The sequence below is a fragment of the Giraffa tippelskirchi genome, chromosome 1 (genome assembly GCF_054371585.1).
Source record: "Giraffa tippelskirchi isolate mGirTip1 chromosome 1, T2T-mGirTip1v1.2.pri, whole genome shotgun sequence".
NCBI classification, from domain to species: domain Eukaryota; kingdom Metazoa; phylum Chordata; class Mammalia; order Artiodactyla; family Giraffidae; genus Giraffa; species Giraffa tippelskirchi.
The window spans coordinates 90325245-90348137 of NC_137275.1; the positions used below are offsets into that span (position 1 = coordinate 90325245).

Consider the following 22893-nt stretch of genomic DNA (forward strand, 5'->3'; position numbering starts at 1 on the left):
AATATAGGAATTATGGGAAAGGGTTTGAGTTTAGAAGTTTATAGTTTTAGTAGCATACCTCAAAGCTCAAGGAACAGGCTGCTCAGTTTAGTCCATGTAGGAATTTGCTGGACGTCTAGTTTCTGAATGAAATAAGGTATTCACAAAGTATAAAATGACTGCTACATTTTGCTGAGAGCGATGAACCATCTCTCTGATCCAGAAAGCCTTAGGTCTTCTGTCAGAATACGTATGTAAAGCAATAGCAGGATGATTTGCTAGCTTGCATATAAGGTTAACAACTCAGACTCTTCACAATTTCTGAGAGAAATGTGAGAAAAGTATTGCATTGAAAGGGCATGGGGGTTCACAATCTATTGGAAGAGGTAAATGCCTAAATAATTGCTATGAGGTGATAAAAAGATAAAAGCATAACACAAGACCATGAACAATTAATTTTGAAAAGAAGAAGTTGAAATATTTGGGGGGAGAGGGACAATCCATTGAAATGTGCCTGGGACTGACACTGAACATTCAGACTACGGTGGGCGAGGAGTAGAAATCTTTATGATTGGGCCATCCTTGTCTTCTTGTAAGGCACCTATTCAGCAAGATCAATTATTGGGACTGTTAGAAGATGCATTTTTTTTTTTTAATCTGCAGATGCACCAGTCTTCTGGGATTTCAGAAGTTTTCATTAAGAATTAGTCATTCTAATCATTGTTTTCACACACTATGAAAACTGTCAAAATAAAAACGTTAAGACAGATTTAAGATAAACATTTCCAAGTTTCACTAGATACTATTTAGCATTTTAAGGTAAGAAATAATAGAAATTTCATTATGAAGATTTTTATTAAATTATAGTATATTACAGTTTATATCTTAAAAGATCTTAATCTTTAGGGTAATATGATATAAAAACCTACTTGGCCACATTATTTCTTGAGTTTCTTTTGGGCAGCCTTCTTCTTGACCATCTGTAATCGCTTCATGGCATTGAGCTGTGATTCTTGTGAAGTTGGACCTTTAAGGGATGCCGATGGAGAGCTGCTCGATTCGGAAGTGGTTTTGTTAGTAGTACTTCCACTAGGCCCTGATGACCCACTATTTCCATTCCCACTGAGTTGGCTGCTGCTTCCTGGAACCAAACTACTTGGACTGGGAAGACCTACTTTGCTAACATTGTCACAACTAACTGAGCGACTAAGGCCAGTTTTGCCTAGAGTGAGAGGTGGAGGTGGTTTCAATGGTACAGTGGGTGAAGTGTTGTTATTGGAACCTATTTTGGAACCTATTCCCCCTTTGGATGTTGTTGCCAGACCAGTCAAACCCACGGGCTTCTGGTTAGCAGAAGAGGTAGCAGGTTTCCCGCTATTGTTTTGGGCTGCTGAACTCAATTTTGCTGTTGATGGACCAGCAGAAGTAGTTTTGGCTGCAAAAGCTGCCCATCCAGTTAGGCCACTAGTTGCTGAAGAGGAAACATTGGTGCCAGAAGAATTTCCTGAAACAACTGTGGATGCCTAAAAAATATAAGATAATATTAGAGCCAAGTATAATTAATACCTGATATTCTTAAATACATAAGAAGTTTAATGGTTAAGACTTTTTATACAAAAATAATGATCTTGGAAATTTAAATCATCAAAATTAAGTTATGATAAACTGATATGACAAAACACATAGAAAAAAACCTATCCATAGCTAATGGTGCTACCATTTCCAAAGCAGGAATTATGGGATGTTATATTCTTATTCTAATCATTTCAGAAAAAAATTTCCTTTTTGAGGACTGCTTCTAGATTCAGTCACAAGCCATATCAGAAAATCAGATTAATGCATTAAGTTGTTTTTCATGCAAAAAGGTTATTATTTAGCTTAGTAAAACATCTAATTCTTTAGACCTTGCTCCAAATGACTTGTGGATCAATTCAAAAACAGAATCCACTCTTAACGGACAAAAATGCTTATGCCCAGGATACTTAGTAGATGTTTGAGATGAGGTTATGAACCTATTTAAAAAAAAAAATTCCCCCTAATTTTTGAGCAAATAGCTGCATATATACAGGTACACTTCATTAACTACATGAAATTATACAACTGGTGATATACTAAAAAGGTTTCATAACTTTATTTTCCCAATTTGTCCATGTTTCCACTGAAACTATCACAAAGAGATCCCTGTTTCTATATAAAGGATTTTTTTATCAACTTTTTTAGAAACTGCCTCAATAAGCTGTATAGTGACATTTTGGGTATGCCTGACTCACTGCCAGATTTATTCCTTAAAGGTGTAACACATATTAAATTTCTCTAATTAACTTCCTTGGACAGTCAAAAGCTAACAGAGTACCAATGTCACTACATAAATACTGTTCTTTTTCATACAAAACCAATATTTTTCACATTAACATTTAGGGGAAAATGCACTTTGTTCAAATTGATTGTGACCTGAATTTTTCTATCGTATTTTCATGGGTCACAAAAGGGTTAAATATGTAAAAGATAAAAGTCTTACAAATAGCATCTTGCTTAATATGCTAGTTATCATGCTTAAAATACACCCAGTTATATTTTAGAAGTGAACTCTGAATGAGTTGATAAAAACGTTTTTAGTTCTTACAAAGTAGTCTTCAATGTTGTCTGCACTAAACATTATAAACCAATGAGAAAAATACTGAAAATAGAGTGCTCTGAGGTCTTTATAAGAGGAAGGTCCAGATTATTGTTCACATACTGTGAAAAATGATAGGATTTTTTACAGTTACATCATATAATGACTATCTCATAAGGTTATGCAAAGAAGATAAACTTTACATAAATTGCAAATTCCTAGAGAAATGCATATATTTAATGAGAGAAAGTTAGCCAAGGTAACAAAAGGACACAGGTGCAATAAACTTAATTTTCAGTAATAAAAGATGTAATTTTTTCCTTTTCTTTCTAGTAAATATAAAACTGCCTGCCATTTGGCTAAATGATCTTTCAACAAACTTCACAAAAGGAAACCCATCTGAAGTAATCAAAAAGACCAACACTTATGAAAGTACAAAGCAAGTTCTGTGTATATGACATTTTATTTTAATGGTTTGCAGTTACTGGTACTGCTTTTCAATTTATTGAATTTCATAGTAACCATTTATTCTATTTTATCATAAAAATATCAAAGCCTCTTAATCAGAACAAACATGACAGCCAAGGCCTTAATTTATTTGCTGCAAAATAATTTCATATTGAGTTTCCTAAAAATAAGCCTTAGTAGTAATAGGTTAGTATAAAAATTTATCTGAAAGTAATTTAAGTATAGAATATAGCAACTCTAATTATTTTCAATAAATTATTCTTACTTCTACTCTAGCTCACCAACTTTCTATGTGACAAACCAGTAAGGGCTATCCCTTGTATATCAACTCTTCCTTGGTAAATTAAATTAAAAATGATCTGCAAATAAAATTATCAGTACCTTTCTCAAGAGTACGTTATATTTATATTCTTGATTTTCACTACCTATAGCCAATTGGACAAGGCAATATCTTTAGAATTTTCTAGGGGTAACCTTTGAGAATCTGGAGCTAACATTTTTTCTTCCATCTTTAGTATTCTGCTTAAAATCAGAATGTGTAACTCAATAAAAGAATTCTTTTTGTTATTAGATTAGAAAAATATTTTATCCTATGATATCAAAATGCCAGGATAATAATAATAATGTAGCATGATGTCAAGGATGAAGACCAAGGAATGAGAAGGGTGATACTCTCACTAGATAATCTGGACCCTTAGTATAAGAGAGAGCCACTTCATAGGAAAATTCATGATAATAGAAAAAAATATAAGAAAGCAAGAAAACTTCTTCAATAGCCAATGAGTAGGGAGGAAAAAGCTCACAAGTGATGTGAGGAGCAAAACTACTGCTACTGGGACAAAGGCATTTAGAACTGAAACCAAATTCCTGATTGCAGAATATTGGCTGACTACATAGGAATGATAAAGAATGTTATCTTAGAAGGCTCACAAATAGTTCCTAACCATGATAAAAAGAGAAATAGCAGAATTCAAGATAAGAATTACATAAATATTCTCTTTCTACTTAATGTTAACAGTTTGTTGTTTTTGTTTAGTCACTAAGTCATGTCCAACTCTTTTGTGACCCCATGGACACAGCCCGCAAGGCTCCTCTGTCCATGGGATTTCCCAGGTAAGAATACTCGAATGGGTTGCCACTTCCTTCTTCAGGGGATCTTCCAGACCCAGGGATTGAACCCGTGTCTCTTCACTGGCAGGCGGATTTTTTACCACTGAGCCACCAGGGAAGCCAACGTTAATAGTAATACAGTCTTAATTTCCAACATATGGTCATTTAGTCTACAAAGTTCCTGATTAATTTTTTCAAGTAACTATTACTAAGTCAACTAAATTTAAATCCAATCTTAGATAAAAATAGAATGTACTATACCTTGACTTCTGACCTCTTAAATGCTAGAAAAGTTGTCTCTGGTTTGAGTTTAGTTTCTGGCTTCTTAACCAATGGGTCTTTAACAGCTGGAGCTACAGAAACAACTGTGGGGGCGGGTTTCTGTGGTGGTTTCTGAGTTTTCTGAGCCTGCAAAAATCAGTGTTAAGATTAAATTAGCTACAAAATCTTACTTAAATGTACAAAAAGAATAAAATCTACCACAGGACTCCTCAATGAACTGGAATACAGATAAACATTAAAAAAATATAACACTGTGATGACATCGAAAATATAGACTCTTGGACAAATTATTTTTATCATATCAATTAATGACTTTATAGATTTTATTAGTTTTTAAACAGTAAAGATAACATGAAGTTTTAAAAATCATGCAGGCTGGAGTTAATTAAATATTTTAACAAAACAGACCAAAATCATTAAAAAGAAAAAGAAAAAAACCATATAAGCATTTTCAGTTTTATTTTGACCAACAATTGATCTTTTTCCTTTATATTAGGTACTTTACTAAATTCTCTTGTACATGAATCATTTTTCAGTTTATTCTTTAGTGTTTTCCAGCTAGATAATATTAACTACATAAACAGTACAGTGCAGTGTTCAAGAGGACAGTTTTTGGAATCAAAGAGAACTAAAATTAAAGCCCAGCTCAACTACTTCCCTATCTATGTTACCTCAGGTAAAATATGTAAATTTCCAGAAGTCTCATTTTTCATCTGCAAAATGTGGATAAAATCTTCTGTTCTAAAGGTGGGTTATGAGAATGAACTATGATTATGTAAGAGTTTATATAGTGTCTGGTACATGTTAAGTGCAGATAATAAGTTACTACTTATTCATCATCATTATTTACAAATGGTAAGAAAACAAAGTTTTCTTACTGAATCCAGAAGAACCCTTCTCTACTAGATGAGTAATGGTGCTCCCAGCCATCCCACTGTTTTTGACAATCCTAAAAAGGTCACACAAAAATATACCAAAAACTTTATTAATGATGTGTTCCCATTTCTGGAAATTTGAATGTAGCTGTTTTATCTTTGTTTAGACTTTCTTGTGCTATGGTTTGCCATATAATACACTTTCACCCTTAAGTCTCAGTTCATCCCATTTTTTATATTACATATTTTCCACATGAAAGTATATCTACTTTCAGATATCACTTTTAAAGCAACACTCAGATCAAGAATATTATAAAGGATGCTGGAAGATATCTATGGTAAAATATCTCTTACTACCAAGAAAGATTATCTTACCTTGTATTGCAAACCATGTTATGAAAACGTAGCCTTCAGAGTATCAGAAGTACATGGTATTCTAATCTTACACTTTTCCTCCACCCACATCAGTAGATGAGGTTAAACTCTGAAGACCGACCTAACTTGTATGCTTTAGCAGATGAAGATTCATTACTGTGAAGCTCAGAAAGAACCTCTGCCTAGGAGATCATGTTTAGATCTTCTGCTTCCTGGCTATTTCACCTAACCATCTTAGAACCTAAGAGATACCCAAAACCCTCTCTTCTTTGCTGGTAGTACTAGTTTAGGGAACTAGGGTATTATCACTGATTCAGTATTGCTCAACAAAGGCACTATAATTTTTTATTGGGTGACTGACTCACATAGTGTAGAATGTATGACATTAACCACTCAAGGCAATATGGCCAGTATGGTAACAATCAAAAATACCATATACTTCTGTTATTGCTGAGTAGGAATGTGTTACCACCTTAGACTGAGAACCACTGCAGTAAGTCAGGAGTGCTGGGGCAAATCCCATTGCCTGGTAGAAAGAAAATTACAGAACTAAAGAATAGCTCTGAACCCTGCCATCCACTATCACACCATTCTTATCTCTCTCTTCCTGTCTTCCTGTACTGTAGAACCTACCATAGTTGAATAAATTAGTGCAAGGAGAAAGAGGATATATGATGCTTTTTAAGGTATCTTTGAGATACCTTGGAGCAATAACCAATGCACACATGAGAACCTCACTGAAAGCAATTCAGTTTAGCATCCCTTCCATTTCCAAACCCCTTTCTCTCACTAAAGCTTGTGTTTACTGGATCCCGATCTTCAGGTTCACTTCAGATCACGTCTTTTGGTATTTCTCCAGGTCCACTCTTGGTGTATTTAATCATGCTCTGACATTAGTCATTCAGCACTTGACCCTTGGACATACAGACTGAACTTACTGACTGCTGATTTCTGGCCCAAATCTATATTTCTCTATTTTTACGTATCTTAAAATGAAACAACAGAATGTGGGATGTGTCCAGTCCTGAGCTCTGCTCTGGTGCTCTGTGAGTGAATGAGACTTGCTCTTAATACATATTAATTAGGCATTTAATTTGCAAAGTTGATAAAGAATAAAATGTATCAGGATGAGGAGTCGCTGAGAAACAGGACATGTGGGAACACGAAAGTTCACCATATACTCAGGGAATGAACCATTTGGTCTCCTGTGGCCACAGTATGTGGTATATATGGTGAAGGAGAGGAAGAGAAGGATACAAAGGTAGAGGTGGGTCAAAGAGAGAAGGTCCATAATCCACCCTAGCAAGGATAACTTCATTATATATGTAATTGAAAGCCACGGGGCACACTTAAACAGATAAAGTTAGATAATTATAATAGAAGAATATTCTAATTGTAGTGTGTAAAGTGGACTGAAGGGAATCAAGGAGCTAATGCAACAGCAAGAAATGAGCTATTTGTGGAACAGGGAAATAAAAGTGAAATGAGCAGATCTGTGAAATATGTATGAGGTAGAATTAACAAGTTTGGTAAACAAAGGGATGTGGATTTAAGAGGGGCATCAAGGATAATGTTATCAGTTCAGGCAAATGAGGAAAAAGTGAGTGGAGAAGAAAACAATTTTAATTTAAAAAATACTGCACTTCAAGTAACTGTAGGATATCTGGTCATCTGCCAAAATTCACTTTGGAAAGAAGGTAAGAACTATAAATACAGATTTGGTATGAGTTAACTCACAAAATATAAGGGAGGAAAAACTTAGGAGAGAACAGTGCTTACTTTGTTAAGAGACTTATAATAAAATAATAATAAACTTTGAAGCTATGTTAAAGAAAGATCACTATCACAAGTTATTTATTTTGACTAGCAATTCTCAGTGACTACTTGCGCCAAAGTGCTGGAACGTACTATTCTGCTCACCCATGATTACTTGGGTTGAAGTCCTGGAGGGTAGTTTAAGTAATAAACTAAATAAAAATCAGACAGAGCAGAAAAAAACTATACCATGTCACAGAAATTTCTTGTTACAAACAGACGGTATAAATACTACTGAAATTTTACTACTTTTCATAGGAATAAAAACATAATCTATTTCTGATTTAAGTGATTAAAAAGTAAATATCTTGATTTTTCTTTTTCTTTTTATTTAACTATGTACTTCTGACTTTAAAAAGATATATTTGGTCAGAAAAATTTATGTAGAAATTCACTTGGTTAACAATATGAGAACTCTTCTATCAAAAGTCCTTAATCTTCTGGAGAAAGCTGTAATTCAAAAAAATACAGACACTCCTATATTCACAGCAGCACCATTTACAATAACCAACACATGGAAGCAACCTACATATCCATCAGCAAAGGAATGGATCAGTCATGGAATTATCCAGGCCAGAATACTGGAGTGGGTAGCCGTTCCCTTCCCTGGTAGCTACCAGGGAAGTCCCAAAGATATAGCATAGACATATACAGCAGACGATTAGTCAGCCATAAATAAGAACAAAATAATGCCATTTACAGCAATGTGGATGGACCTAGAGATTACCATAGTAAGAGAAGCAAATAAGACACAGAATGACAAATATCGTATGATATCATTATATGTGGAATCTAAAATATGACACAAATGAACTTATTTATAAAACAGAAACAGACTCATAGAGAATAGACTTGTGATTGCCAAAGGGGTGGGAGGGGTGAGGTAAGGATGGATTGGAAATTTGGAATTAGCAGACAAAATTATGTATAGGATGGATAAACAACAAGGTCCTATTGTACAGCACAGGGGACTATATTCAATATACTGAATCACTTTGCTGTACACCAGTAACTAACATTATAAATCAACTGTACTTCAGTAAAAAATAAATTAAAAAAAAGAGTCCCTAATCAAAGGTAGGGGAATGGGGATGGGGGAAGCAAACAAGACTCTAAGTAAATAACAACTTGATTTCCTTAAAAGGAAAATGGTAACATTCATCCATCTACCTTTTAAATGAATAAAAGTTAGAAAACAAATCCAATATAACAAATGGAAATGTTTCAGTATGACATTAAAGGCAGTTATGTTTGTGAGCAGTAAACTGAGAAAGTACTTGAGAAAATAGGCTAAATGGTCACTTGAAGACAATGAGAAGGAAAGACAAGGAATAAAGAGAGAAACACAGAAGGAAAGACAGAGATGGCTCTGCACACAGCTTGTGAGTTTGGCGGTTTGCGCTCACTCAGGAATAGACATTTCCAATATTTCCCTACCAGAGTCATCAAAGACTAGGGCTTCCTATCTCACGACTTCCCATAGTGCTTTGTAGTATTTTTAAATGTACACAAATACACTGACACACCAGTAGGAAATAGTCATAATTTGTGGGTCTCCAATTCTGTTCATTTATACTAGAACAAGCTAAAAGCTGAGCAGAGAAAAATACATACATATGGTCTGGTCCACTTAGGCACAGACACATAAACCACACATTTACACTATATAAACAAACATTAAAATAATTAGCTAATAAGATTTCTTTCAGTAGCATAAATGTTCGGATTTTTATCTTAACAATCACATATTAACAAAAAAATGGACAGAGACTGTTTAAAATAGAGAAACATAATTCCTACCATTCTCTTCATCTGTCTGGTACACCGGGCACAATACCACACAAGGCGGGGGTCGGTCACCTCCTTGTCCGTCACCGGGGGCTTATGGCAGTCCTGGTGGTAGAGGTTATGGCACTCCTGACACTCTACCAATTGGTTACCAGATGCCACTGTCATTTGCCTAAGAAAATATATCGTTAGATATGACACTTATTTGAATACAACAATTTAAAGCCACGCTAGGGTTCTTCTGCTAAAGTTTGATATATTAAAGACGGTAAAGACCTTAGAAAAGCCAAACAGCAAAATAACAAATCCCAACGTGTAGCCTGCACAAACAATTCATTTCTTTTAAAGGTTATGCTCAACCAGTAAGAAATGTATAAGGTGACTTAGACTAAACTTGGCTATATTCTTCTTCTTAGGATTTTCCATTGTAATTTTTTTCTTTTTCCCAGAAGGCAGTAGACCTTGGCTCATCCTCCAACAATCTTATAACATCTTCTTTGTACCTCTATTAAATTCCTTTATATTTGTTGCCTACATATTGTTCTATCTTCTTCATTAATACATGAGTTGCCCTAAAGGTAGAAAATGAACTTAATTATCTACAGGGCCTAGTACATTACTGCACAGACATGGGGTGCTCAGTAAATAAATGTCTTAATCAACAAAACAGAATGTATTAATAAGTGTACCAAAATAGTAAAAATTGCAACAGCAACAGCCTCAGACTATCATAACAAGTCTTCTTACGGAGGATTACAATTACTAGTTCTTTCCCCCCTATTACTTTACCATTTATTTCTTTATATGAAAATGATAACCCTTACAGTAGATAAAGGTTGAAATAAACAAATATATGTTAAAGCAATGAAGCTCTACAAAAAAAATCCTATTCAGAAGTACATTAACTGATGCTCTATAATGTTCACAAAATTTTAGAGTTATGGATTCAGTCCCAATACACCAGAATTTAATATTTTCATGAAGCTGCTGCTGCTGCTGCTAAGTCGCTTCAGTCGTTTCCGACTCTGTGCGACCCCATAGACGGCAGCCCACTAGGCTCCCCCATCCCTGGGATTCTCCAGGCAAGGACACTGGAGTGGGTTGCCATTTCCTTCTCCAATGCATGAAAGTGAAAAGTGAAAGTGAAGTCGCTCAGTTGTGTCCGACTCTTCGAGACCCCATGGACTGCAGCCCACCAGGCTCCTCAGTCCAAGGGATTTTCCAGGCAAGAGGACTGCAAATAGCAGGAAAGGTGACAATCTCTTCCACTGTGCTAGGCGATGAAAGTCATTAACGACTAAAGACGGAGATCCTGGTATCAAGGAATTTAAAATCTAATTATTCTGATTTTTAAGATGAATCTTCTACTAAGCAGAATTATCTGTTTTTATAATTATGTATCCATGTTTCAAAACAATACTCAGAATAACCTACATGATCCATTAATTTCATTTTCTTTATCCTTAGGAAAAGATTTAATGCTATTTTAGAAAATGGTATACAACCATTTATTTTATAAATTCTATGAACACTTCAGGAAAAAAAAAAAGCAACATAGTCTTTTTAAAAAGAAAGGTGGAAATAATTTAGTCTGCTAAACAGTGTCTCACTAAAAATTAAAGCAATAACTGCTTTTACTCTAGAAGCCAAGAATGCAGAAAATGTTATTACAACATAACTGATTATAAAGATGCCTGTCAGTAATATAAATTTTTGACAATTTATCAGACATTAAATTGCCACATGGGCAGTTTATCTCCTATCCACCTCCAAATAATTAAAATGAAACACCCAACAATTGGTCTATTTTTTTCTTTTTTAAATTGTTTGTTCTTTACAAAGAAACAAGAGTATCTATGTGGCAAGGTACAACTTACCTACAAACAACACAGGCCAATCCCATCTCCATGGCAAAATCATCAGCGCTGGTCTCCTCAAAGCTGGAAAGGTCAGCCATGGCTAAATCCTTGCTGGTTTGGACAGTGATGGGAGAGGACCGTGTCTCTGGTTTCTCCAATCTAGGTTTCTTTGGGACATCAACTCCTTCAGTGATGTCTGATTTCATCTATAAAAAGCACCCAATGAAAAAGTAACACATTAAAATAAACTTTAAATCACCGAGAGATGTATAAGATAGACAGTGTGCAATGATCAAGTCCACTCCACAGATACTTTCACATAGTTAGGGACAAAAGCACACATTAAAGACCTGTAGAAGATTTGTAATAAATTCATACTCAGTATGTTAAAAGACTCCAACATGGTAAAACGAAACAAATCAGAACAGTTCAGCATGCATCTGTATCTCTCTTTGTATTCTTTTATTCATTAAAGAATCATGGAAGTTCAGTGGATTTACTTACACTGCCCTCCTACCCCTCACTGGATGCTTTGAATTGAGAAGCCACAGACAGCACTAATAAGGATATTTTTAAGGCTATTTTTAAATATTTTAAATTATGAACTAATGACATTTTATATTGAAAAGAAATAATAATGAACTTCCACCAATAACTCAGGCTTAAGACATTGCCATATTTGTTTCAAAGCAAATTCTGGCTCCTTTCTTTAAAATATAAAGAGAACAATATAATATAGGTTATAAAGAGCCAGTACTTAGAAAAAGTATGGAAACACAACCCCTTGAGGGCAGGTATTACTAAAGTTTTTTGAATGCTTTTTTTTACTAAGTTCTAAAATCCTAATAATTAACTATGTGCAGAAATCATTCAGAATAGACAATCCAAGAGTTTTCTGTAACCCTGTTAAGGTACATGTACTTCTGTAAATTTCATGTCTAGTGATTTACATCTTTATTCTTTCCTTGCCATCTTTTCAACAACTGTTCCATCTAGAATATTTGAGTTATAGATTAAAGTTTACACATGAAATTAGCATATCTTCTAGGGCTCAAATATTTGTTGACAATGATTTCAATAAACAGTTCTAAAATGTTTCTATATTTTAATTTTAAAAAAATCCATAATAACCAAAATATATTTACTGAGTGATTATTATGTACTTTTACCAATTATTATATACAAAAAGTAAGCATAAAACAACTGATTGATCTACTAGAGTAAAGCAAAATCTTACTTTATCAGCAGGTCTCTTTTCACCTTCCTTTTTTACCTTCTCAGTTGTGAGGACCTTGCCATTATTACTGCCAGAAGGAAGACTAGATGATGTTTTGGGCTCTTGCTTAACAGAAACAGTTTTTGTGCTTGAAATTTTGGGTGGCTCCACATCCTGTATATGAAATTAAAAGATACCTATAAAGAAATATTCAGACTAGTATATTATTAAAAAAAAACAACCAGATCACAAATCTAAACAATTATCAGTTAAAAATTTAGACATCATATGTGCCAACATATTCTTTTTCTTCAATAAGTTTCACTATATGGTCTCACATTTGTGAACCATCACTACAATTAATATAATGAACATATTCATCATCTTGCCAAGTTTCCCTGTTGCCCTCTATAATCACTTAGAGGTAGACATCCTAGAAAACTAAGCCACCCATTCTTGGGTAACACTGATCCATCTTCTGTAACTACATAGGTTGCATTTCCTAGAAATTTTCATAAGTGGAATCATGCAGGACATACTCTTTTTTTTCTGGCTTTTTTCACTCAGTATATTTATTTTGAGATTCATGAATGTCACTGAGTGTAACAAAAGTTCACTCCTTTTGTTGCTGAATAGTACTCCATTAAACAAATATACCATGATTTGTTTATTCATTCACCTACTGCTGGACAATTGGATTGTTTCCAGTTTGGGGCTATTACAAATAAAGATGTTATGAACATTCACGTACAAATCCTTACATGGACACATACTTCAATTTCTCTAGAATAAATGTCTAGGAGTGGAATGTGTGGAGTATATGGTAGGCTTATGCTTAACTTTTTAAGAAGCTGCCAACCCATGTTCCAAAGTGGTATACCATTTTATATTTCATTAGGAGTACCCGAGAGTCCCAGCTTCTTCCTATCTTCAAATCCTCACCAATGCTTGGTATGGCTAATCTTTTTAATTTTAGACATTTAGTAGATATGTAAGGCATATCACTGTAGATTTAATTTACATTTCTCTAATGGCTAAAAATGTAAGGGCAGGAGACGTTTTAATTGCAACCAACTTCTCATGTACTTTAACAAATGCACTTCCTCCTGTTTTAGAATCTGAAAATACTCCTTCTTGGGGCTTCCCTTGGTCCAGTGATTGTGAATCCGCCTGCCAACACAGGGTACATGGGTTCAATCCCTGGTCTGGAAGACTAAGTGTGCCATAACTACTGAGCCTGCACTCTAGAGCCCGTGAGCTGCAACTACTGAGCTCATGCATTGCTGAAGCCCTGCGCCCTAGAGCCTATGCTCCGCAACAAGAGAAGATAGTGCAATGAGAAGCTGATGCACAGCAATGAAGAGTAGCCCCTACTTGCCACACTTAGAGAAAGCCTGAGTGCAGCAGTGAAGACCCAGTGCAGCCAAAAGTAAAATAAGTAAATAAATTTTTAGAAAAATACTGCTTCTTTAGTAATAATAGGAATTTCCTATTTGGACAATATCAATACTCGGAGCAGAACAAATTTGTTAGTATATTCTGTTGAGTTTTATTAATTTGGTTGGTTTGAGCTCACTGAACCTCCAGAATGAGAATGGTAAAATAAATGAAGTCACAATGGCTCTACTACTCAAAGGGCAATAAAAAGTCTGAGAATACTAGAGCTTATTTTGAAAGAAGGCTGGGAGGAAAAGATTACTGCTTACTTGGGCACTGAGTCTGGGACTTGGCCCTGTCTTGAGTTTGAGATTCTGGATTAGACTGAGCTAGTCAGGTAGTTCGGTCTTCTCCTTATCAGTTTGGTATCTAGGTGTTCACAGACCTGGGTGACTCGAAGTTTCAAGGCTAGAGTTTTAGAAAGGTTTGAAAGAATGTCTTCAGTTCAGTTGTTCAGTTGTGTCCAACTCTTTGCGACCCCATGAAGCGCAGCACACCAGGCCTCCCTGTCCATCACCAACTCCCGGAGTCCACCCAAACCCATGTCCATTGAATTGGTGATGCCATCCAACCATCTCACCCTCTGTTGTTCCCTTTTCCTCCTGCCTTCAGTCTTTCCCAGCATCAATGTCTTTTCAAGTTGAGTCAGCTCTTCGCATCATGTGGCCCAAGTACTGGAGTTTCAGCTTCAACATCAGTCCTTCCAATGAACACCCAGGACTGATCTCCTTTAGGATGGACAGGCTGGATCTCCTTGCAGTCCAAGGGACTCTCAAGAGTCTTCTCCAACACCAAAGTTCAAAAACATAAATTCTTCGGCACTAAGCTTTCTTTATAGTCCAGCTCTCACATCCATACACGACCACTGGAAAAACCATAGCCTTGACTATACGGACCTTTGTTGACATAGTGATGTCTCTGCTTTTTAATATGCTGTCTAGGTTGATCATAACTTTCCTTTCAAGGAGTAAGCATCTTTTAATTTCATGGCTGTGATCACCATCTGCAGTGATTTTGGAGCCCAGAAAAATAAAGTCAGCCACTGTTTCCATTGTTTCCCAATGTATTTGCTTAGGTATGTATTAAAGAATATAGTAAGAGCTGTCATTCACTAAGAACTTATTATATACCAGATAGACACTACACTAGGTGACCAATGTACTTTCTTTTAATGTTCATAACTTTGTAAGGTAGTTCTCATTATCCTCATTTTACTAATAGAGAAACAGATGCTGGGTGAAATGAAGTTATTATGTACCTCAGTTTCCTTATTGTAAAATAAAAATAAATAATACCTATCTCAAAGGATCATTATCACAGTTAAAATTAATTATACACTTACATCACTGAGAAAAGTACCTAGGACACAGTAAATGTTCAAGATATGTTATCTGTCATCACACTAGTAAGAGGTAAGCTGGGATTTAAAACAGATTTTTCTGGTTCCAAAATGTATATTCTTTTCACAGAAAGCTGCTTGGCCACCTTGTTTGCAATGGGAGTGACACAGTTCTCACAGTTTATCCATACCTCCTTTTTCCCTTAAATTATCCTATCTATATGTAATTCACTTCATTGTCGAAATTCAATTCATTGTAGAATTCCTGTCCTTTTATTTTTTTGCTCCTAAAACATTAGAGAATAATTACAAGCTATGGTTTCATTCAGCAGATTAAAAAAATTCTAATCATAAAGAACTAAAATTATAATACATAAGTGGGTTTCTATACACAGAAAATAGTAGAAGAAAATATTCCCCACTCTCAGCTAACTTTTCTATATAGTGGAATAGTTCTCTGAAAACTTGAGGAAAAAAAAGAACACTATAAAGTTCTTCATGCCACAAGGGAAGATTATCTGGCAGACAGACTCTTTTGAGATGGTCTAAACATTAAAGACTTTACAAAACTCCCTCCAAGCCTCTAATTCAGTTATATACCTTTTGAGATGGACGGTAACTTGAATCAATGCCCCGAGCCAAAGATTCATCAAGTAGTGTTTTTAGCTTTTCAGCAGAATCCTTACTCTTTGAATGTAAGAAGCCTAGTGCTTTCAAAAAAATGGGATCAAGTTCCAAGTTCACTGCAGCAGCCATTCCAAACACCTGAAGGAAAAAAAAAAAAAGAGAAGGTAATTTACAGATAGTGGGCAATTACCTGTCAAAATTTATCTGTCTTGTTCTGTTTATAATAAGTATTACTGTGTACCTAATACAAAATTCAAGCTGTCTAAAAGGTTATAACAGATAAATTTCCTCCTTATCCCTAATTAGAATTATCTAGTTCTCTTCTCCTAAAGTGAGAGTGTTATTAGTTATCAGATAAGCTCTTCCTCTCCACAGAGCCTCTTCCTAATATCATTTTCAAATAATACACTTACAATTTAGAACAGAGAAATTTGATGTGTTTAGGTCAAGTTTATGGTATATCAAAATTTCTTCTCCTGAACCTTATTTATACACCCTCCCACCACAAACACACACAGGCTGGGGGAAGGGTGTCATGGGAGGACAATAGTTAGAGCATACATTAAGCAATAAATAAGCTATAAAGGTCAGTGCTGAAATTTTAACGTCAGTTATCTTTTTTTGCCTCCTTAGTCCTCAGCCCCAATCTTGAATGCCTCAGAAAATATACTTATGATAATCTTATTGCATCACATTTAGATTGTGGTATCTCATGCATTAACCTATTTTTAAAAAGCAAAGTCTCTGACAAATGCTGCCAAAACCAACACACATATACATATAGCCTATGATATTCTCTGTGCCCTAAGGAGCTTAAAAAATAGTGAAGATATACATCAAAGGCTTATGAAATTCTAAAACATTAAAAAGTTTTGTTTTCAGTTAATACCAATGCTATTATGTTGTTTTATTTCTGGTGTCACTTTTGAAAATACTTCTCCAGGCAAGGAATTATTAAAATAAAAATGTATACTTCGTATTCAATCCTCTGATCAACATTCTAGAGCTTGAAACTGTCTTCTGTCCTTGAGGTTAATACTGTAATAATGCAACACACTTGTACTGCTAGAGTTAGGGATCTGTCAGCAATTTCACAGTAATCTCTCATTTTCAGGGATTTACAAAGCCATTAAAACCTGCTGTAGGTTTAATCTTGGCATATGAAAGACCACCCTGAAAATGGATTTTGTTTGTTCCTTCCCTATCTACCTTCCTCCCAATACTTCTTCAGCTTTTATAGGAAACACACATACACACACCCCAAATAGCTTTTTTTTTTTTAAAGAAGATATATAAGATACCCATCTGATGGCCACAAAATTATTGTCAAATTCTGTTCTCTACTCAAACACCCACGAGCAGGGGTCTAAAGCTCAATGTTAAAAGAAAAATAATCTACCTCAAACAGTTGTATGGGTAATAATTTAATAAAAATTGAGAAGCAACTTCTGTTACTTCTTAAGACTGCATTATTACATACATTACTCATATACAATGATAGGTACAGAAAGGTGTATTTTTCTAAAAAAATTATTCATGAGGTTGGTCATCATAAACATTCTGAGGAGAAAAAGAGTTCCTCATTAAAATGTCCATAATGAAAAGGAGTGAAGTTGCCACTCCTCCTGAGTGCACAAGGAAACAAAGCCTAGACTTTCTACTGACTTAAGTTTTTATAGCAAGAGCATAGTAGTTTACTTATCCAGAACAATCTGTATTTTGAGGTGCTGAAAGGATTGAAACTTAGAAGAATCCTTTTAATATACTAGGAAAACCATTACTTCAAATCTCTATGCTGAAAATTAGAAGCAAAGTGTTTACTGTTATATATTTCTATAATCACAGATAGAAAAAGGTTTATATTATAGATTAGGTAACAAGAGTCAGCACCTCGTCTTTTACATCTCCTCCACTGGCAGGTGAATTCTTGACTACTAGCACCACTTGGGAAGCCCGTATAATTGGTAGCTAAATACATACATAAAGAAGTGTACTTACTTTTTTACTCATGGAATAAATGATGAGAAAAGTCTGGAGACCAATGGGTTAGCCTTTCTAGCAATTTCCAGTTTCCCTTTTCTTATTATATATACATAGTGGTTACTTTAAGGTACAAACTTACCTCCCCCTTGAAAATCCCTCCAGTAATCATTTAGCTCAGGGCTTCCCAGGTGGCACCAGTGGTAAAGAAATTGCCTGTCAATGCTGGAGAGATAAGAGATGAGGGTTCGATCGCTGGGTTGAGACGATCCCCTGGAGGAGGGCATGGCAACCCACTCCAGTTTTCTTGCCTGGAGGATCACACGGACAGAGGAGCCTAGCGGGCTATGGTCCGTGGGGTTGCAAACAGTCGGACAATGAAGTCAGACAATGAAGCACGCATGCATTGCACTCATTCAGCTTAGCCCTTCCCCCCTCCACATTAATTTCATTGCTAGCTCCCCTCATCTTCTAGCCCCTACTTATTACCAACATATTCCCCAAGATTTTTCCATAGTTTTCTCAAGCACTCCTTTTATTGTTTTACCTTGACTATCCTCCCTCCCTCATGCACACAGACATCACCGGTTTTATAGCCTTCCCCAAGTAGAGAGTTGTTTCTATTCAAAGACCAAACAGAGGTCTACAGAGACCTTACTCCATATTGCTGTTTGAGGGAGAATACTCCCTGACCATCACTGATCAACATCCTCTCTTGTAATCTACACCTGCATGTTCACTGTTGCTAATGGACAGAACATTTGTATCAGGTTCATCTTCTATCTCTCCCCCTTGCCATTATCTCTAGTAATTTTAGCATCTATACTGGTGTTCTTCTCCAACTTCCTGTGCTAGGTTTATTTAGATCTTCTATCTCAAAGAGCTTCATCTTTAGCCACTGAAACCTGGAACTCACAACTCATCTCTGACTACAGTCAATTCTCCTTTTTAACTACAATCTTCCATCACTCTATTAATCTCTTCTACTGCTTTGACCCAGGAGCCTCTTCAGGGTACCAAGTCAATTTTTCTTTCTTTTAAAAATTTCTTTACTCCCATCCACCTGTACTTTGAATTACTTTCTTGTTTCCTCTGCTTCTTTATTAGCACCTTCTCGACCCAACTTCTGTTTCCCATCCAACAGAAAAAACAGGAGTTGGTCCTAAAATAAAACACTCATCATAGTATGTTTTATCCTTTATTCTTTTGCTTTCTACCTTACTTTTCCTCTCCATTTTCTATTGCTTTCTCCAGTTTCTATTACTTCTCCTTTCTTACTGGCAAATGCACGTTAGTAATCCTCTGTATGTGGACTGTGAGTAGTGTGATGAAATCACACGCCACCTTGGCCCATCCCGCTTGGGACGTGAATTAACCCTTTGTCCAGTGAATCCCATCTGTTAGTCACTAGCCAGCTCGGTTATCAGATGGGCTGCCAGGGTACTGCAGTGCTTGTGTTCATGTTACCTTATTATCATTTATTTAATGGCCCCAAAGAGCCAGAGTAGTAATGCATGCAATTCAGATATGCCAGAGAAGCTGCAAAGTGCGTCCTCTAAGTGAAAAGGTGGATGTTTTCAACTTAGTAAGAAAAAAGTTATATGCTCATATAATGAGGTTGCTAAAATCTATGGTAAGAACAAGTCTTCTATCTGTGAAATTGTGAAGAAGGAAAAAGAAATTTGAGCTAGTTTTGCTATTGTACCTCAAGCTGCAAGAGTTATAGCCATGGAGCATAGTGCTTAGTTAGATTGGAAAAAGCATTAAATTTGTGGGTGGACATGAACAGAATATGTGTTCAAACTGACAGAAATGCATTGGGCCAGAAAGCATTGAGCATCTACAAAAACTTTAGCAAGGGATCCCCTGAAATGACTGACACCAGCTATTTACTGAAAGTAAGACACGGTTACATAGATTTGAGTTTAGACTGAAAAATATATAAATTACTGGAGAGGCTATGTCTGCCAATGAAGAAGCCACTGTCATATTTCGGGCTGAGTTAAAGAAGCTGAAGGGAGAGACTACGTTCACATAACTTTTATTATGGTATGCTGTTATAATCGTTCTATTTTATTACCAGTTGTTAATCTCTTACTGTGCCTAATTTATTAATAAAACTTTATCACAGGTATGTACATAGGAAAAAATGGTATATATAGGGTGTGGTACTATCCATGGTTTCAGGCATCCACTGGAGATCTTGAAACATATCCCACATGGATAAGAAGGGACCACTGAATAGTGAAAGAAATTTCTTTTTCTTCTATGGTTCTAAAGAGGTCAGCAACTGTGGTGTAAATCTGTCACTCAGTAATGCTGGCCAAGAGAATTCACGGTCTCTTTCAAAAAACTTTCTTCTCCATGAGAAATACTCAGCTTTTCTGGTTTTCCTTTTCTATCTCGGGCTCTTCTTTCTGTGGGTCATCTTTTCAACTCCATTGATCTTGGTATTGCCCAAGTAACTGTGTCCTCATCTATTTTCTTTAGTTCTGCTACCAGTTTCCTATTTGGTAATCTTTATATATCATGTTTTCAACTAGCATCTGTAGATAGATGATTTCATATGTTTATTCCCAGTCCATGTCTATTAAGCTTAAACCCCACATTTCCAACTGCTTAGTAGACATATCTGACTGGTTACCCTAATGGTATCTCAAGTTCAGCTATGATTGAATTTGAAATTATGAGTATTTTCCCCCCAAATTTCCCTGTCCTGCACTTTCAATAAATGACACACTCTCCATTAATCAGGTCTGAGATCTAAAACTTTGCTCACTGCTGCTGCTGCTGCTAAGTCGCTTCAGTCACGTCCGACTCTGTGCGACCCCATACATGGCAGCCCACCAGGCTCCCTCGTTCCTGGGATTCTCCAGGCAAGAACACTGGAGTGGGTGGCCATTTCCTTCTCCAATGAGTCCTTCCCAATTCCTTATATGTGAACAATCAGCAGGCCTTTCCTGTGAATTCTGAGTCTGCAACATTTCTCACATCTGTTCCTATTTTTCATTTCCAAGGCTATTACTCAAATTGGGGTTTTCACTTGCTTTTTGTACTACAGCAATAATCTAGTTATTCTCCTTGACGTCAAGGCAGTTGCCATATTAATGTTCCTGCAACACATTTTCTTTCTTTCTTCTTTGAAAATTAAGGCGACCTACTCACTGCCTTTAAAATAAAGCTGAATTTCTTGGCCTATCATTTAAAAAGATTCAGTAATTGGCACAAAAACTTTAATTCTTCATCCCTAGATCTTCAGTAGGGCAGAGACATTAACTGGGCTTGCTACTTCTACTCAATTTGTCTGTCTGAGAAGCATTTTACCCATTTTTTTATTTCCAAATCCTATCAAGACCTGGTTCAAATACTATTTCTCATGAGGACTTTACTCATAGCTAGTGTGTTCTGCTCTGCTCCCTGGACTACTAATCCTGCTCTCCAAGGATATCTAAAAGTGCATTCTCATGGTACGTGAGTTTTCTACCTTGAACCACACTTTTTTTTTTTTTTTTTTGGACATTTGTTATATTCTCTATAAAACTCCCAGTACTTTAAGGGGAGAAGCTATCGTTTTTGCCTGTGTGTGTTTGTGGGCTAGGTGGCTTCAGTGGTGGCCAACTCTATGCAAAGCTATGGACCATAGCCTGTCAGGCTCCTCTGTCCATGGGATTCTCCAAGCAAGATACTGTAGTTGATTGCTATGCTCTCTTCCTATCTTTTTTGCCTACCATTTTGCTATTTTGCAAAGCACCACAATATAATGGCCACAGAATTATTAGAGATCAAAGTGTAATGATCTTTTCTCTGCTTCTACACAGTTCTAAACATTTCCAAAGTCCATTAACAAAAAGCGACAAAAAAGAAACTCAGAGCCATCCCCACTGCCTCGCCCTGCCCCCAAACCCTAAAACATCAAAAAGGGAAAGGCCATACAAAACAAAAACACCTCTTTCAAGACTGGGGACTTGTACAATGTTCCTATCTGCAATACTCTCTTGCCAATCCTTCCTCTGGTTTAAATTTTTTAATCTCACTAGGCTGTAAACTCCACGCAAGCAGGGACTTGTTTTAGTCACTGTTATATATCTAGTGCTGGGAACTTAACAGACTCTCACAACTGTTTGTTAAGTCATTGAACTAGGTTTCGTTTAAATGTCACTTTTGAGGGCTTCTGTGATTTCTCCAAACTAAGTTGGGTATTCATATATTAATATATGCTTTCCTCTAGATCCCATTTCCCACTCAACACGCCAATCTTAAAAGAAGTGCAAAGTTGATCTTCATGTGAACGAGATGCAGGAAGCTGACCCTATTCACACAGAGTGCAATATTAGGGTTGTCATCACAGAAGGGCTCCTGAAAGCTTTGCCTTTTCATCTTTGCAAGCTCTTGTAACCCATCCCTTTAAAGATGCTGCCCTTTTTATTCCTTCACCGAGTTCTTGGCCCTAGGTTACACTGATATCTTAGGCACACGTCCGGAAACACAGGTGAGGCGGAAAGACCTTGATTCCAAACCAATCAAGTGACAGAGAATCTAAAAAGTGATCAGAGATGCTCAGAACAAGAATGCCAATATTTTGACCAAAGTCGTGACACACCCAAGGCCTAGCACAGGGTAAGGTCTTTGACAAGTGAGCCGGAGAGGTAAGAGCCAGACAGAAGGAGCTGTACAGGGAAGTCGCCAAAACCTGCCAAGGAAAGTCCGAGACAGGGTTCCAAGGACCTAGTCCCTGGGGCTTTGCCGTCGGTGCGCGCGCACCAGCCCACAACACTCTTCGAGGAAGCACGACCCTCATTGTAAGGAGACAGCGGTCAGCCTGGGCACTCGACCGCCTGCAGACTGCGAGGTATCCGCACAGGGAGCGAGAAAACTCTAAGACCCCACAGAACTACTCTCCCACCTCGCCCCTCGCGGAGGTCTCAAGCTCCTGAGAGTCGGCTGAGAGCCGGGCAGCTGGTCACTACTCACTACTCACCGCTCCGCCCCGCTGCTCCGTCCGTTGTCGGTGGCCTGGCGAACCGGTCCCAACACCACCAGCCCTCTCCGAGAGCGGAAAAACAAAGGTTCCCGCAGGAGGCTAGACTGGGGAACGTATTGATTCTGCGACGGTAGGAAGTGACGTGACC

At 36.6% G+C, this 22893-nt stretch overlaps 2 protein-coding genes across 5 annotated transcripts in view; one reads left to right on the top strand and one right to left on the bottom strand.

Annotated features, from left to right (window-relative positions):
* Window positions 1-815: 815 nt before the first annotated feature.
* Window positions 816-22836, bottom strand: INTS12 (integrator complex subunit 12). 2 transcript variants are annotated; one of them, XM_081484245.1, is made up of 8 exons: window positions 22743-22836; window positions 17907-17989; window positions 15758-15922; window positions 12403-12555; window positions 11184-11371; window positions 9319-9478; window positions 4433-4579; window positions 816-1502 (listed from the first exon to the last, which is right to left on the bottom strand). In XM_081484245.1, exons 2-8 carry the CDS (start codon window positions 17934-17936, stop codon window positions 918-920), a joined length of 1428 nt encoding a protein of 475 aa, XP_081340371.1. In that variant the 5' UTR covers window positions 17937-17989; window positions 22743-22836; the 3' UTR covers window positions 816-917. The 2 variants fall into 2 exon arrangements, with proteins under 2 accessions (XP_081340371.1, XP_081340379.1); XM_081484253.1 differs by lacking the exon at window positions 17907-17989.
* GSTCD (glutathione S-transferase C-terminal domain containing) overlaps window positions 22507-22893 on the top strand; it is a 142865-nt gene continuing 142478 nt past the window's right edge. For 2 of the 3 annotated variants that reach the window (XR_014051789.1, XR_014051788.1), the window contains exon 1: window positions 22531-22613. The gene's annotated coding sequence lies outside the window, so the exon portion shown is untranslated. Of the gene's footprint in view, window positions 22614-22893 lie in introns of all 3 variants that reach the window. The other variant, XM_081484190.1, reaches the window with a different exon arrangement.